Here is an 18,641-nt window from a genome sequence, read left to right as displayed (position 1 = left end):
GCACGAATTTTGAAAATTGTGGAAATTATGAACCTTGCAATTGCAGGACGTTGAAGTACGTCAACGGGATTGGCAGTGACAAAACGTGAGGACGTGGAAGTACGTCAACGGGACGCCGCGGGTTAAAGGAAAATTCCATTATCCCACCCCATCCCTGATTGTGTGATTAGTGTTATTCCTGCTATATACCTACATAGGCTGAAATACAGTATCCATCCCTATGGTTAGTTTCATTTTTACACATGTGAACTTCTTTCAAAATTTTTCTCACTGGTTTATTCAGATTTTTCTCAGCAACAGTAGCATCTTCTCGCCGGGTCAAATAATTGTGCTGATATATGTGCAACACTTGGAAAATATATACTCTGTGACACCAGGCATTTGCTTTGTGTTCTGCCAACTTTGAATCCATTTCACCTCCTGTTTCCACTTTATACTCGTATGTATGCTGCATACTAAACTGTTCTCATTTTTACTTCCTGTCACTTCTGTTTTGACTATATCTCCTATTTTACATTCTGAGAATACAGCGATCCCAAGGCCTGCCTTCAGTAAGTGCTTGTAGATACTCGAAGCTTTGGCTTAGTTGAGGACAGATACATAACTTGTATTGTCATCGTTTGATTGATCAGCGGCATTATCTCTTTTTGTTTTGATTATATCAATAGCCTTCGTTTTTAATTTTAGTTACATGCCTACCATATAGCATACCTTCATAAAGGTTTCTGTCATGTATTAGGAAGCTGTGGTATCTGGTAGACATTCTATAACTAAAAAGGAAGTGTAGAGCCTGGTCCCATATTGGCTGTATAAAAGATACCTACATATCTTCACGACAGTTACTTCAAGCAAGGAAGATATATCAGTTGCAGTTCTTGTGCAGCAGTACTGCTATGAACCAATATGTGCAAAAATGCAAAGAAGTGAGAGGGTTGAAGGCTGCTGTCCCATGACATGCATATTAGTATTTCAGCACACATTGGCCATGTCATAAACTGGTACTATCAGTCAGTATATCATTGCCACCTTTGTATTCTGTCATAGGGGGATTGTTGAATTTATGAGACAGAGGATACCTAGAAATATTTCATGCACAGTTCTTATGTTTGTGTCATTCCAGAATGGTTAGGTTCTACGTTTGTGTCATTCCAGAATGGTTAGATTATTCATCTTCCTTTGATTGCTTTCTTATCCATGTGAAGCAGTTCAAATTTACAGAAGTGTGTCTGGCACAAGTGATGACTGCTATTTGAAGAGAAACTGCTAAGTGTTACAGAATTAAATTGCCATACCATGAAGGGATGAATAACAACACCAAATGATCAACAATTCGAGTGGCGTTACAAGTAAAAATATACTCTAAGTCATGTTACAGTGCAGAAAATTGAGTTAGTGACAGTTTATTTCTATGGTCAACCATGCAGAAGGCATGAAATGAGATACATAGGGCCACTACATCCTCTGGAAGTCAGTGATGAGTACCTCTTATGATACTTTTAATTTCTATTTAATTCCAATCTTTCTTGCTGTGTGGTACTGGCACCACATAATGCACGACACACAGAGCAAGAAATGACGGCCAATACACATTTTATAGTCCTTGCGCAGTTCTGGTGCTTTTATCGAAATGAACAGGAACTCAGCAATGGTCCAATGATAAAATAATTGTTTGATGCACATTATTTGGTTGCAGTATGTTTATTAATCATGTATTTCTTTATGAAAGATCTGAGGAGACACACGTCCATTGCAGGGAAATATGTCTTAACAAGGGAAGCCCAAGCCACTGCCCTATGGTAACGTTGTCATTTTGTAAATGACTGCTGATCCCTAAGAATCGTTTCTAACAGCACCTGCGATTGAATGAACGAAGACATTGTGTCATCTGCTGCCAAAGGATAGGCCTGAAGATATGGACAAGGTGACGGGTGGGAAAGAAATATCAGGTTATAAGAAACTATGCTACAGTTCCAGCTTCTCAACAACACAGACCTGAGCAATGACATCAGAATTTAGGTACGGCGCTCTGAGCACCGTGTTTTATATCTAACGCCCAGGAAGCTTAATAGTTTGTGTGGTAACCATATAGCGAAATGGAAACGTGGTGGTCTAGTAGGTTAATGTGCTTCAATACGATGGGGCTCACAAGGATTACCATCTGAGAGGTGGTAGGGGTTCATTGCATACATGATGGCACTGAGGGACCAGTGATGCTGGCCACCCTTGCCTTACATGATGGGAGTGAACCCTAGACCTGAACCCCTATGATCCTTGTGAAACAGAAAAGGACTGGATGACTATATTTTATAAGATCATGGCATTACAGATTTTTACACCTTCAGGGGCGATGGTTCACTAGGTGCAAATGTTTTTCGTGACACGTGTGTATATGTGTGTATGCTTGTGTCTCTGTGTTTGTCTCTGTAAACAAAAAACAGTAACTAGGTTTAGATTTGATTTTAAACAACTCTGTGGAAGGGGTGATGATAAGTCAAGTGGTAGACCAATTACTTTAGACCAGCATGTCAACGGTCAAGGTCACATGGCAAGGTTAACCTCAGTAGATTTTGTTTGATTTAGAACAAACATGTTGGAAGGGTTGGGAGTTAGGCAAGATTGGAGGGATTAATTTTTTACAACAATGATTCAAAGCTCAGAGTCACTGGGAATTGTCATGGTTCTACTCATGTGTATCTGTGTGAGAAGGAAAAAAAATATATGACTTGGACCATGCTTGGAGTAACGGTTGGGGATCAGCCAATAGGTTGATCCATTTTTTAAAATAACAATAGAACAAAGGTAAATTTCTCATAGTAAGATCTACTTACGCAGTTTTTGTCGAGTTTTCACCAAACTTTCAACAAGCGTTACAGGAAAGGCAAGGATGAAGGAATTGGATTTTGAGAACAATCAGCCAGTTCCAGACCACAAAGACCAAAGGTCATGGTCAGATGGCAAGGTCAACGTAAACGGATTTTATTTGATATAGATCAGATTTGGTGGAAGGGTTGAAAGTAAGTCAAGGAAAAAGTGTCCAGTTTTAAGAATATTCAGTCAACATTCAAGCCCAAAGGACAAAGCAAAATGTTGCACTCAGTGACTCAGTTTAGATTACCCTTTGGACCTAAGTTAGTGGAAGAACTGAGGGATAAACAAAGGATGAAGAGATTTGATGTAGAGAAAAAAAGTCTTTTTTACAGATAAAAACAACTGAAACAATTTCGATTCGGTTCGGATCAGTGTTAGTGAAAGGGCAGAGTCAAGCAAGAATGAAGAAGTTCTATTATTTTTAAAATCAATAAGTCAAGGGTTTACGTCACTGGACCAAGTCAAATATGCCTTCCTTAGACCATTTGTAAGGCGCGGGTGTTGCACTCTCTGAGTGCTCATTCTTACTGACCCTGTCACCACTGAATATAGAACGTCATCCCATGTGATTGTTAACCTAAAGCTGCAGTCTTCTCATTATTTCAGGAGTAAGCCTTACCGGGACACAATATGTTGGTTTACCTGCTACTCCATTTTGCTTATATTATACTAAATCTCATAACATGATCTCCTGCAGGAGGACTTACCGCATAAGACGTCATGCTTTTGTTATTTTTGTTGTTGCCGCATAACCCCAGTCTGCCAGGCGAAGCAGACTTGTCAATCACAGGTAAGCAACTGCCCCTTTGGGTTCGTTACACAGATTCTCTACCCTGTTGATGCTGTGTCTGCGTCATAGTGTGGTATGTGATGTACAGTGCTCCATTTTGTGTGTTATATTGTGTGCGTCCAATCCAGAAGCGTGGCAAGTGTAGTCTTTATTTCCACCCAACCTGAACCGAAGCTGGTAATTGAAGAGGATTAGGTGATGTCCTGATGTAAATCTAACTAGTTTTACTCGACCAGGTCTAATTTAGGATACCTCCGTTTTTGGTGAATTCTGAGAGGAGGGGGTAACACACTGTTGTTAATGAGGTGTTGTATCGACCTTCTGGCGGATTAATTAAGTAGCTGTATCTTCATTGCTAGTGTTGTAATGTATGAAGGTGGGATGTTGTTGAAGAGGGCCTGGTAATGTCTGTGCGTGATTGTTTTAAATTCGTGGCTATGCTGTGTGGCCCTGTTATATAACGACATGGGTACTATGTGTTAGCGTAGGCTGCTGCATAGAACTGTGTGCATCTCATATCAAAATAGTTTCTGACAATGGGCTTCGTGCCATCAGGCTCCTTCGTCTTGGCAGGAAAAAAAAGTACTGTACCACATTTTGTTTACATTAAATTTTACCGTAAATCTAGTAATGCCGTTGTATTCACGCTAACTCTCTACATGGACTTCCTGCCTTTATTAATCTGATTAAGTATTCATATCAAATGTAAATGAATATGAACATTTGCTTAGGAATTTCTAAGTCATTCGGCTTTATTCCCTTTATATCATTTAGTTTTGGTTAGATAAAATATTTTAAAGCGTATTTCAGTTCTCCAGCTATTTTTGTGTCTATCTGTATAATGTTAAATTATTTAGTCAATGTAACAGCAGAGCTATGGGGAAAAGAATCTGTACATATCTCCTGGTGAAACCTGGGGCTAAAATGACACCTCGCCCTGCCAACCATCCTTCCTCCTGGTGTAAGACACCTACACCGGCTAATTAAGTATTATCACCTAACAAATCCAGCCACTAGTCATCTCACGCCATCGCTCTACCAACCAACTCTTCGCCTCCACTAACCTTCAGGGCGGCCAAATCTACTCAATGGTGTCAGCCAGTGGTCTCGCGTCTCCTCACTTGCGCGTGCTGCCATTGGTGTGTCAATTGCTCCAGGTAGCACACAGTTTACACGTATGGCTTTGCTGAAATGGTTAGGAGTTTCAGACTTTACACTTTAGTATGGATGAATTACAGGTATATATATATATATATATATATATATATATATATATATATATATATATATATATATATATATATATATATATATGAGGAAAATAATTACAAGCTTTAAAGTAAATACTGTGCATGGAAACCAGGATCAGTCCATTGTCTGCATTGCTATATAGTTTAGTTACCTCGCCAGTTCCGCAGCACACGTCTTGGTGAGTGAAATAACTCCTCCTTTACTGGCACTATAGCCAATCGAACTGCTAAAGCCAGTTTTCCCCGCAATACTTGCAATATTCACTATTGCTCCCTTGGAATCTTTCCCATTTTCCAGCAGTGATCTTGTGAATGCCTGGGTTACCAATAAAATTCCCTGCAGAGATCAGGATGATAATTATATTAGATTCATTGTTGCCTATTTATCAGTATTAATTTCATTATAGTTTTGCCATATTCTGTTACCTTTTACGTCATGTACTTTTATTCACTAAAATGGTTAACACTCTTGGAACTGACCGTCAGGTTGACATCAATAATCTTATGCCAGGTGTCATCATCAGTCTCTAAGAGGGGAGCGATGATGTACACACCGGCACAGTTGACTAGCAGTGAGGGCGGGGCGCCACACTGGTCCTGGGCTGACTTCACTGCGTCCTCCACACTCCTCCTGTCTCTCACGTCCATGGCCAGAGCCACGTGCTGCTGCCCACCTGCCGGAGACAGGGGAATAATGCATATGTTCTTATATTATGATATATTACAAGATGTTTTGTAAATAACACCATATCCAACCTTACCAGAAAATTCTCAGGTGCAAATAGCAATTAAAACAAATGTTTTGTGAACGTCAAGCTAGAAAATAAAGGGTATTTGTGCTGTGAGAAACATAATACAGACTTTTGATTCCAGTTAGTAAGTTAAATGGATATCACTAGGACAGACCTAAATATAAAGTTTGAATGGTTTACCTCAGGACTGCAAGAATGGGGCACAATAAGCATTTCAATAGATTGCTTACTGTCAAATACATGAGGCAAAATGTCAAGCTTCTTCGGGCAGTAAGGAACTGTACCAGCCTACCATACAAGTGGAGGTGTGGACATGCCAGCATCAATGAAAGAAGAAATGATCGTGCTCCATCACCTGTGAGACTGAACGGCTATCCTGAAATGCATTTCTAATATTCTGATTCAGGTACAGAGAGAGAGAGAGAGAGAGAGAGAGAGAGAGAGAGAATTATCCACTTATTCTGAGTACTTCTTAGGCCATGTAGAAACAGCGCTAATGGGTTTTAAATACACTAAAAAAAAAAAATGTAGAGTCAGCGCAGTAAACACTGTCAGCCAGTTCACTGCACCAAACAACACGTGCAATATATAATGACGTATAAAAGGAAAATGCATTTCAGTGTTTGTGTTTCTTAATTTGTATTTGTATTTTCCCATCCAGTCTTCAGTACAGTTATTGCGATTTCACCTACTGCCAGAGATTCTCTCTCTCTCTCTCTCTCTCTCTCTCTCTCTCTCTCTCTCTCTCTCTCTCTCTCTCTCTTTATAGGCTACATATATTTGTATAGATATATATATACCGGTATACATATATTGACATATAGATAGATAGAGAAATAGATAGATAGATGTGTGTGTGTGTGTGTGTGTGTGTGTGTGTGTGTGTGTGTGTGTGTGTGTGTGTGTGTGTGTGTGTGTACATATATATAATTGAATATACCTGCAGGGATATCCGGCGTTCCCTCTCCCCCTCCTTATTAATCTTCCTCCTTCCCCCCCTTCTCTCTCTCTCTCTCTCTCTCTCTCTCTCTCTCTCTCTCGTTCCCCATGCTTATTTATCTGACTCTTACTACTCTACCCCCCTCCGTCAAACCATCGGTCTTCTTGGTCTTAAAACCTTCCTTGGGTCATAAGACCAAAGAGACGAACTCTCCAATCCCATTTGTTCTAGTTCAATCTTTCTTTCTGATCCAGAAAGACCATGTACTATTGCGGCCAGGAGTTGTTGGCCACCCTCGTCCAGGCAACCCGTCCATCTGGCAGCGTCCCATTCACGAACACAGAAGTTGCCTTCCATGTTTTTCTGTCGAAAAATATCCCTTCAGCTTTGGGCTTGTACTAATGGATAAAGCAACAGTAATATTTATTTTGAAGGCTTGATTCTGATAGCACGAATATATACTGATTATTGAATAACTTGTTTGTCGTATAGAGCCGAGCAAGTGACAGAAATTTGGGTCCACTCCACGACTTCCTGTACTGTAGGTTTGAACCCGCGAACACAGAGTGAACAAGTTCGAAGCATTCATTTTTAACAGGAAAGAGAGAGAGAGAGAGAGAGAGAGAGAGAGAGACAGTAGTGGGTGCCTGTGAATTTTAGAATAATGAGGTGGAGAAATGAGGTGCTCAACACAGTTAAACAGGGATTTTTCCATCCGTTTCGGTTGGCTTTCTATGCCTAAATGACTAAATGAAGGTAAATTATGATATATAATAACTGGCTGACGAAGTGGTAATAAGGTCTGGCTAATGGTTGTTTGGTCCAAGGTGTGTAGTGGTAAGCCTAATTCCAGGCAATGGTCGCTGGTAAAAGTTGGATATTGTAAGTCCCATTTATTGTAAATATCTCTATGTATGTTTACAGTACGTGTATGCCCCTATGGACCTATTTTCACCCCATGAATATTTTTATCAATGGACATTTTCAGCACTCGGAACAAAATCCCCCATGGACCAATTTTCCTTAATGACTTTTTTTTTTTTTTTTCAAAGATGGCTACTTTTCACCTATTTTCCCATGAACTAATTTTCCCTGTTGATGTATTTTCTCCCAACTGACCAATTTTTCCATCGACCTTGAATCTTTCCATGGAGGCAGGTTTCCTGCATGGTCGTATATCCAATGACATATTTTTCACAATGAACCTATTTTCCCCATAAACCTGTTATCCGACGTGGTTATATCACCCACTGATGCGTGCAGTTGACACACAGACCTCTTAACCAACAGACGTATTGCTCGATGGACCTGATGTAACCCACTGGATCTATATACCTACTTAAGCATGATTCCAGAATAATATCCCCTGTGGACCGGTTTTCCACACACTGATCTATTCCCAACTCGGACAAATTCACTCAAATGACCTAATCCCAGAGGCCTGTTTTCCCACAATCCGTCCATCACCTACACATCCACCCATCAACGCACATACCCACAGCCTTACTCAGTATAGTATGTCCCAAAAATAGGACGACAAAAAACCGTCTTTTGCCTTGTCCTGCAGGTAGCCCCACCACCCACCACACTCAATGCACGAACTCCACTCCACCCCACCTAACCAGCCCAACAACCTTTTCCCTCCCTCTCATCCACCCACTCCAGCTAATCCGCCTGTGGAACCACCCACTCAGTCACCAACCTACCAACCCGCATACCATGCTCCACAAGTCGGATGACTCGCAGTTCCACACACACACACACACACACACACACACACACACACACACACACACACACACACACACACACACACACACACACACACACACACACACACACACACACACACACACACACACACACACAGAGGAGGGGTGGATTTCCTTACACGAAAGATGAGTCCCACCGCTTAACTGTCTGTTGAAAATAGTACTCTTTACAGGGAGGTGGCCAGGCCGTAGATAATGGGCTTCATTCCGGCTACATACACATGATTAAATGCGATACGAGTAAATAACGTGCTCGAGCTAAACAAGGAATTTTTCTTTTGGCTGATGACGATGGAGTTTATATATCCCAGGATAACGTCTCGTTGGACAAAATGAAATATGGGTTTTATTATGGGTAACGCCAGTTGACTTTGTCAAGTTATTAGGCAGGCCGCGTAACTTCTGTTAAATACCTTATTTTCCTTTTTTTTTCCCTCTGGTTTTTGGCACCTGGAGATTTCTGGCAAACTTGTATTTTTCTCATTAGCTGGATATCCCTCTCTGGATAGAGGCAGATTAATTTCTTAAGCACAGCTTTTATCTCCTAATTCATTATTCCTCCGATAGCAGCCATTAAAAAAAATATATGTATCACAAAGCAAGGCAAGTTCTAGTGACTGAAGGAAGAAATATTCACACTGTGGCCTGTTTTCAGTGGAGCACAGGAATCCAGGGTTTCTCATCCCTTGCATTTCCCTGCGCCAGTCTGCCTCCACCTCATTTCTCCAAAAGTCACCGGCGCTCACCATTCTCTCTCTCTCTCTCTCTCTCTCTCTCTCTCTCTCTCTCGATAACAAATGAATGTTTCGAACTTGTTCACACTTCGTGTTCGCTGATTCAAACCTACAGTACAGGAAGTCGTGGAGTGAAATCCAAGAAACATATTCAAGTCACTTGCTTGGTATAGTATGAGAAAAAATAGTTACTAAATAATAAATGTGATATATTCGTGATATCAGAGTCAAACCTTCAAAGTAAATATTACTATTGCTTTATCCATTAGTACAAGCCCAAAACTGAAGGGATATTTTTCGACAGAAATGCATGGAAGGCAACTTCTGTGTTCGTGAATGGGACGCGCCACATAGACTGGATGGCTGGACTAGGGTGGCTAACAACTCCTGGCAGCAATAGTACCTCTCGTGCTCTTGAGGAGGGATTATAACAGGTCCAGGAATTTTCTATTACAGCTTTCACAGACTATCGCACAGTATTTGTGCATAGTTGTTTACTATCACCGGTGACCTATAAATGACCTCCGACCGGTGACCTCAAATGACCTCGGAATTCTCACATAGCCTATGTCCGAAATGGAGGTCATGTGAGTCTCCATACCAAAAATTGGGCTGTCGGGGTACCCGGCGTTGCCCGGGCCAAAAAGGCAAAAACTCACCTAATGGCCTCAAATAACCCAGATCTGATTTTTGACCCTCGCAAAACCTTCCTTGGTTCATATGGATTCCAAATATGTTATATATATATATATATATATATATATATATATATATATTATGAAGAAGGAACCAAAGGCCACGAACCCCGCAATACTGTTCCTTCGAAGAGAAAAACAAGAGACAGCCAAATTCAAGATCCGATCATTTCGAGATGCCTGGACACACTGCGTTTGAAAGACTGCAGACCATAGCTAGCAGGAGATACGGAGGGAGACAGTTTCAGAGTTAACCTGTTGCATAAATGAAGGACTGGGAGTAACGGTTAACTCTTGCATTAGAGAGTTGGACAGAAAAGGGATGAGAGTTTGCTGCAAGATAGGTGTTAAGCACCTGCCGTAGAGGTGGAGAGATGCAATCAGACAGTTCAGAGGAGCAGTGACCAATGAAGTAGTGATAGAAAAGAGATAAAGATGCAACAGTGTGGCGAAGAGGCAGAGGTTGAAGGGAGCCAATAAGAGGAGGAGGGTTAATGAGACGAAATGCCTGGGACTCCACCGGGCCAATAACGCGAACACTCGAATCCTGTTTGTTCTAGTTCAATCTTTCTTTTGTATTCCAGAAACCCCATGTGCTCCCGCGGACACATGAGCCTGCTACACGTCAAGAAGCTGGTTGGCGATCCCTGGCAACCTGTGTAGTAAATCGTAGATTTCTATTAATGATTTTAGTCACTTGTAATGGTGGTCCTGGTTGGCTGCTCTGTTTTATGGTGTAGTTATTATGGACAAAAAAATTGGCATAGTAAATCGTAGATTTCTATCAATGAACTTAGTAATTTTAAACGGTGAACCTGATTGCCTGCTCTATTTTATAGTGTAGTGATTATGGAGAAAAAGAATAATCACTGATAAACATGTATGCACATTTACGTATAATAATTACTTGTACTAGTGTTCCTTACAAGCTTTTTTATTAAAGGTGTGATAGAATTTTATTAGAAAAAAAAAAAAAAAAAGCGTGCAGGATCTTACTCCCAGGCTTGCCACACGACATAAGAACATAAGAACATAAGAAGAGAGGATAACTGCAGTAGGCCGGTTGGCCCATGCTAGGCAGCTCCTAGAAGAGTAACTGAACTACTAGAATGAGATAAGGACAGCAAAGAAGAAGGCTCTCCCCCGCCCTCCAAACCCTCCAGCCGAAGCCGGCAGGAAAAAGTCAGAAAGAACACCACGCCGTATAGAAAAACTGGCGTGGACATTTTACAGGAAAGTGTGAAAGGAGAATAGAGACTATCATAGTGTAACCTGAAAAGAAAATTTTTTTGAATTAGTATTGGTTATAAGATTTTCTTTATTCTATATCCACCCCTTATTTGTCATATGCTTATCTAGCCTATGCTTGAAACTCTCAATGGAAGAGGCAGCAACTACTTTACTAGGTAGCTTATTCCATTCGTCTACTACTCTATTACCAAACCAATTTCTACCGATTTCCTTACTGAAACGGAATTTTTCTAGTTTGAAACCATTATTTCTAGTTCTATCCTGTATGCTCACTTTAAGTACCTTGCTAATATCTCCCTTATTTATACCATTCATCCACTTAAACACCTCAATTAAGTCTCCCCTTACTCTACGCCTTTCTAGCGAATGCAGACTTAGTCTTTTCAGTCTGTCTTCATATGACAGGTTCCGGACGTCATGTATCATTTTAGTCATTCTTCTCTGTACATTTTCTAACGAATTAATATCCATTCTATAGTAAGGACACCAGAATTGTATTGCGTAGTCTAAATGTGGCCTTACTAATGCTAGATAAAGTTTTAGTATTACTTTAGATGATCTATTGCTCACGCTTCTCGAAATAAATCCTAGGACCCTATTTGCTTTATTTCTCGCATTAAAACCAACAGGAATATAATATTTGCTCACCGAAATTCGAGACGTCTTACTGAAAATAACCTTCACAATATGGATATTATTACAGTCTTATTGTTAAAGCAAAAGCAACCACAATATAATGAAGGTCACAAACGAAATTAAACGTGACAACAGTTTACCATCCTAATCCCACAACAGACCGGTGGCTATTCGAGTCAAGGTGACCAATTGTTTCATCCCACGTCACGCAGACATACGATACACTTGTTTATTAAATCTAAATTCATTTTACCTTCCTTGACTGATCTTTGCGACTGAGACGTATGAGGTGAGTACGGTGTGTTTGATTCGCAGCTGCCGATTGGCCGTCGATTATGTCATCACAACAGATGCCAAATAAATGGTAATATATAAATATACAGTATATATATATATATATATATATATATATATATATATATATATATATATATATATATATATATATATATATATATATTTTGTAACCCCTCCGTGGCTGTGGGTTTGGAATTTTATGTGCGTCCCTGGTCGACAATAGGGCCACTTTCTGAAGTTTTAAAGTTTATATTTTTCTTGCTATATTGAGGAGGAAGTTCAGACGCACCTAACACTGCAAATCCCAGCTCCCTAGACCCCTTCTGTGGCTTGCAATGGAGCGCAAAAGTTGCAGAAATATCGGCGACTGATATCCGCCACAGTGAGGTGCTGCCATACTGCAACATTGCAAGTTGTGTTCTCATTTTTTTTTTTACTCCTCAAAACAATATGAATGGTGCTGAACTACTGTGCATATATTAGATATGGTGATATCGAATTATTTCAGTACAGTACATATGTTAGGACTGGCTTTAAAATATATATATATATATATATATATATATATATATATATATATATATATATATATATATATATATATATATATATATACATATATATATACATATATATATACATATATATATATATATATATATATATATATATATATATATATATATATATATAATTAATATTATTCACCTTTTTGATATATGTTTATGGTAGTCTTGAGTTATTTTTTTGCATAATCGTTGTGTCCTTCCATGGAAAAGGGAGTGATAGGGTTGAAGTTTCAATCCTAAATGAGAAAATTGCCCATCCCACGGGAGATGACAGTGGAGGGTCGGGTGGATTAGCACCTGGTCAGATCCACTTAGGAATAGGGGAGTGGAGTTGCAGTTTGCCGATCCTACACCATGTGCATGGCTAAAAATAAGTCTAGTTATTACGAATAGAGAGACAAAGCAGAAATAAATATGTTTACAGTTGGGGAAAACGTATTTTTCCCGTAATAAAACGTTCATCTTTATCATTTTACTGTGTAATTGCAATATGTTTTGCTGTCTGTCTGTCGTGAGTGTGGGAGAGTGTGATATTTTCTGCCTGGGTAAGGAAAAAGGGTAAAGTTGGATGTTTCCCAACACTTTACTCGGTCAGAATACGATAAAGTCGGAGTATCACAGTACCTGTGTGCGATATCATATTCAAGTCCTACACACACTTATATTGCTTTCTGTGTGATTCTGCCATGATTTCGAGTAGTTCAAAGTCATAGACAGAAAAAAAAAATACGTGGATAACAATACAGGAACATACACTGATACTGGCAAGGTTGGCAGGGTAGGGTGGAAGAGGCTAGATGTTTGTTGGGACTTACTTTATACGGTCAAAGCACGAAAAAATCGGCATATCACACGGTTGCCTTATAAGACTGCATTTTCCATATCCTATGCTTGTTCACTTACATTACAAACAGAACCTGCAGTGATTACCACTCTATCTAGGGCAAAAAGACTGTAATAAGCATATCAAGAAAATAGATGGGAGCTGGCACCTGAGAAATCAATACAGAGCAGAATAATTACCCACGTCAAGTGCATGATGTGATGAAAGGAGTCAGTGCAGGAGAACTTTTACCCATCTCTGCCCTCCCCTAGCAGGTCAAAAATCAATAGAGATAAGTCATTGTCTGAGATACACAGTCATTGTACAAAAGTCACAAAACATAATCTTCACAATACCACTGTCTTACACTTCTATATCTTGCAAAGTAAGATATAGAAATGGTGGGTGGTGAGGTGGCCCTGGAGGTGGTGGTGGGTGAAGGAGTAGCACGGGCGGTGGTGGGGGTGGTGAAGTGGTTCGTGAAGTGGTAGGAAATGGTGAGGTGGAGCAATAGGTTGTGTGGGATGGTGAGGTTGTGAATGCGATGGTGTGATGTGGCGCGGCAATGCGGGCTGAATGCACCTGCACTCCAGGCTTCCTTTCCTCCTCCTCCTATCCCTCAGTGAAGAGTCGCTTCACTACCCTCCGTCTCCTTTGTGGTGGAGCTGTACAGCAAGGTGGTAGTGGCTTCTCATCACTCTCCGAGGAGACGTCGCTGTCGTCCTCCTCAATAGTGGGAGAGTGATACCACTCATCACCATTCTCCTCACTGCTCCCCACCATACTCCTCACCACCAGGTCAGACCCTATTCGGTCCTCATTGCTCTTGCCCCCACGGGGAAACAGCTCTGACCTGATCTCATGGCTGGTGAGTGGCCTACAGGGTTGGAGACGAAGGTGCTGGATGGGGGTAGGGGCAGGGAGAGAGGTGGAACTCGGACGTCCACTCATCATGGAAGTGCACGATGTATTAACGTGCGGCCACAGAAGGATTAAATACTTTCCTATTAAGAATATATGGAGTAAATGGGAAGTTGCTGAATACCGTGAAGAGTATTGCAAAGAATCGAGATTTGCCAGTTAGGTAGGCTAAATCTGTCTCGATGTTTCCCAATATTTACTGTAGATTCGGGTGCGAGTCAGAGTTGCCAATTTGCCTGCTGTTTGTGAGCATAGTTGTTTCATAAGTTATGCATTAATTTTTCTGCCCTTTTTCTTTATAATGTTTTATTTAAGTGATTGCTTGTTAAATTATGTAATTTAAGTTCGTATGGTAAATGATTTAGAGTGTTATGTAATGTGAGACAACTCTGGCATGTTTTGATGTCTTCTAGTTAGAAACTGTTGTTGCTAGGGGCAAGTACAAGACCAGCAGGTTCCGGAATCGTGGAGAAGTAGATGATTCTCGAACAATGCAAGTTTATATAAGGATGGATAAGAGACCAGAACAAGTTCAGTTGGTTTTCAGTTCAGTCTGAGTGAAGTTTAGTTGGTTTTCAGTTCAGAGTGAAGTTCAGTCGGTTTTGGTTCACTTTGAGTGTACTGATGTCAGTGAAGTTTGTGAAGTGTTGCTGGCAATCATTAACTGTAATTACTGTCAGTGAAGATTATTTTCGGTACTTGTGAAAACAGTGTTGTCAAGCATTAAGTGTAATAACTGTGAAGTTTTGTTAAACATTAAGTGTGTACTCCCTCCACAATATGTCTACCCACTGATGTATATATGTTCCCCCCCCAATGCATACATGCCCCCACTAAACTTGCTGACCTAGCACACTTTCCCAGGGCCCCACTCCTGGGCGAAGGCATTATTGCATCAGTTCATAGGCAGCCAAGACGGGCAGACTATTTTACTGTGAGCTCGTAATAAACTCCTTATCTAGCTGTTTGTACACAGAGTTTCTATCACCAAAGTATTGCAAGTTACATTTGGTAGCAGTGGTGTTTCGAACCATCAGATTCTGACCGCCTCCTCCGATTTTTAGTGACACCACAGATATACGACGTCTCGCATCTCAGCCTCCCCACCTCCTCAGTGCCTCTAGTGGTGTAATAACCGGCTGTGCTTTCCGAGTGTACACTTTCTCTCACCAGTGCTCACCTCTCAAACAACACCATCCGCACACCTTGTTCCTGACTGCACATGTCACCATCGCCGACCTACGCATCTGTTGCACCTGTTCCCAGCATCTGTTCTGAACTCATCATAACTCCTGACCCCATGGTGCCACTTATCACTGTCTGCCCACTGTCTGCCCACCGCCATTCTTTGCATTTGCAACTCAACAGCTCTACACCTGCATTGACCCAACATCTGCCCTCACAACCCACCACCGGCCCCATCACCGCCACGCCCTGCCTTCACTCACACGTGGTCTGAATTACGTGAGCCTCCTAGGACCGCCACTCCCTGCCAATGACTCATCGCTGCGTCTCTTCTCCTCTCCGCCCAGCTGTCTCTCCACCGCCGCCCCGCCCCGCCCCGCCCCGCCCCAGCCCCGCTATGCCCAGCCACCCCTGCGCGTCATACATCTCGTCCATCCCGTCTCTACTGTGTAACTATAGTATCCCTTCCCTTTCTATAGAGATTATCCTCGATTTTCTCTACAGATTGGATATTGTAAATATTCCATCTCATTTCCATTACCCCGTTTTCATCTTCACCTACGTTATTTATAATCCATCTCATCCTTCGCCTTTTAATTAAACCATCCATCCCCGCACCATCATTCATTTTCACACCTACTCGTGTATTCCATTCTCTCATTGTTATATTATACATTTCCACCTACGTCTCCATCTTCATCCTTTCATCTTCCATTGCCACATTAAATGTCATACTTTCCACGTCAACTGCTTAAAACCAGCCCTCTCGACCCGGAAACATCACCTAATCATACACCGTCTGCCGACTCTAACACAATCACTCATTTACGAAGTGGCAAAGAGTACCACCGCCCTGTACCTGAGACTCCCGTTTCACTTCCCGCAGCATCACTTACTACCCATCCTACACTCGTTAATCCAGATACCTCCTCCTCTCCTCCTGCCTCTACACTCCCTTCTTATTCCTCTACTCCTTCCCCTGTCGTTCCCTCTCCTGCCTCCCTTCATACCCCGTCTTGCTCGCCCTTAACTGCCACTACTTTCTCTCTCTCCCACACCTCTCCTACCGCCACTTCTGCACTTCCAGCCGTGGCTAACCCTCCACAGTCTATCTATCTCGACGATGCCAATCGTCCCAAATTTACCGGCCAGGACCCAACTTGGTCTGTCTATGATTTCCTCAGAGAAGTCGAAACAGAAATCCACAATAGACAGATCACTGATGAATCGCTCAAAGTAGTCTATCTCATGGGTCGCTTGCACCACGGCAAATCGGACATCGGATCCACGTTTTAAATACCGCGTCTCTCATGGGATTCATTAATCTCCTAAACCAACTAGTTGAGGACTTGAGGGTCCCAGCGCAACATGCCAAGCTCCGCGAAGCTGCCGCCGCCATGAAAGCAACTAGTAGCAAGATGCTCCAATTACTGGTAGGCACGAAATGGTTAGAAGACAATAATGGCGTTCCAATGCTTTCACTCACCAACTTTGCTGACTTAATTGGTTACCTGAGATTCCTTCACTGGCTTACTCCTAAACAGCGAGAGCTAGCCTTGGAAATCGGTTTCAGTCCAGGAGATAAAATTATTCAGGTCACTAAAGCCATTCATGAAAGAACCAGTTCAAACTACACGCGTCAGGGCACCACCCAACCCTTGGCCTCCTCAGTCTGTCACACCTCCACTATCCCAGACCAATCTCGCTCCCGTCCCACCACACGTGGAAGAACTGCGACACGTCGTTCCCCTACCACAGGTCGTGATCAATCTAGTGCCCGACGGCACAGACAATCTTCGATTCTTTGCTGGCACTGTGGTCATCCTGGACATCGAGCATCCAGTTGCGACCATACATACAGACGTCCTCACTCCCAAACCAGACAGCGTACACCTACCCGCTCACATCGTCCACACTGCAAATACCACAAATCAAGCACGACTCACACCACTGAGGAATGTCGTTACCTCAACCGTCCACAGTCGGAGGAAGCGCTGCGCCCATATCGGACCAATATCACATAAAATATCACGTAGAACCAGACACCCAACTCCCCATCCACCATGTAGGTCCCATAACATCCTCGGGTTTAGTCATTCTCGGATGCAGTCATGACATACCAATGTCATTCTTCTTGGACACAGGATCTATAGTAAATCTGATCTCCGACAATTCCTTCCATCTTCTTCAACTACATCACAACCAGGTCAATTTCCTAGAACCACCAGACATTCACCTATGTGGTGTCGAAGGCTCAGAGTTTAAGGTTAAGGGAAGAGTCACCCTTGAAGTCAAACTCCACAGAGATTTGCCCCCTATCCCCATTGAATTTCATGTCACTAATGACTTGCAGTATCCCGCAGATGCCCTTATTGGTTTCTCCACCATGGCACAACACTCCATTGCATTATTACCTGCTTGTGGTAGTATAGACATTTCTGGATTCCCGGTTTACAGTATGGAATGTCCCCGTCCTGTTCTTATGATCAAATCAGTCCTTCAATTACCTCTGTCCCTATCACTACCAAAAAGTCCAACCCGGCCCAAACCACCACTATCATCATCTGAGAATACAGAGATCATTCCTTTACTGACTGCTAGCAAGACATAAATTCCTCAATGTCTACTGATACAACATCTCAGCCTTCGGACATGGCTCTTACCTCCTCTCCCGACAACAGTATCACTGACTCAGACATGTCTCAATTACCTACCTCACACAATGTGAATGATCTTCTCCAACACGCAGAGGCGAAACGAGCAGTAACGAATACGTGCACAATTTTGTTACCGCATGAGTTCACCAAAGTCTTTGTTTGTGTTGCCGGTGCGAAAGAAGGAGTGGATGTACTAACACTACCTGAGACGTGTTGTGTGAATGGCTTGACTTATGAGTCAGCGTGGTGTACAGTCTTAGAGGACAGTTTATGCTACCTGTACTTGCTCAATGTCACAAATGCTCCACTAAAACTTAAAAGTGGTGTAAAGATTGGAGACTTCCTAGTATACCCAGCGGCCATAAAGGTGTGCCAGGATTCCTCAATTCCTACTATTCAGACTGATGATAGTACGCCAATTGGTGTATGTACTATTAAGTCTAAGGGATCTGCGCTGACATATTCACCCGATATGCTCTCACATCTCACTTGCACGGATTT

The 18,641-nt window shown here is 41.9% G+C and overlaps 1 protein-coding gene across 1 annotated transcript in view; it reads right to left on the bottom strand.

Annotated features, from left to right (window-relative positions):
- LOC145394490 (uncharacterized) overlaps positions 1–18,641 on the bottom strand; it is a 442,434-nt gene that overhangs the window by 278,740 nt on the left and 145,053 nt on the right. The window contains exons 9-11 of the mRNA XM_080268339.1: positions 5,389–5,582; positions 5,061–5,245; positions 4,723–4,844 (exon numbers count right to left, since the gene is read on the bottom strand). Coding sequence (XP_080124465.1) covers positions 4,723–4,844; positions 5,061–5,245; positions 5,389–5,582 — 501 coding nt within the window. The remainder of the gene's footprint in view (positions 1–4,722; positions 4,845–5,060; positions 5,246–5,388; positions 5,583–18,641) is intronic.

Source organism: Coenobita brevimanus, chromosome 27 (assembly GCF_032717465.1).
Source record: "Coenobita brevimanus isolate Jiangsu-jjx chromosome 27, ASM3271746v2, whole genome shotgun sequence".
Classification (NCBI taxonomy): Eukaryota; Metazoa; Arthropoda; class Malacostraca; order Decapoda; family Coenobitidae; genus Coenobita; species Coenobita brevimanus.
The sequence above is the reverse complement of the archived record's forward strand: the minus strand, read 5'-3'. Positions and strand labels throughout refer to the sequence as shown.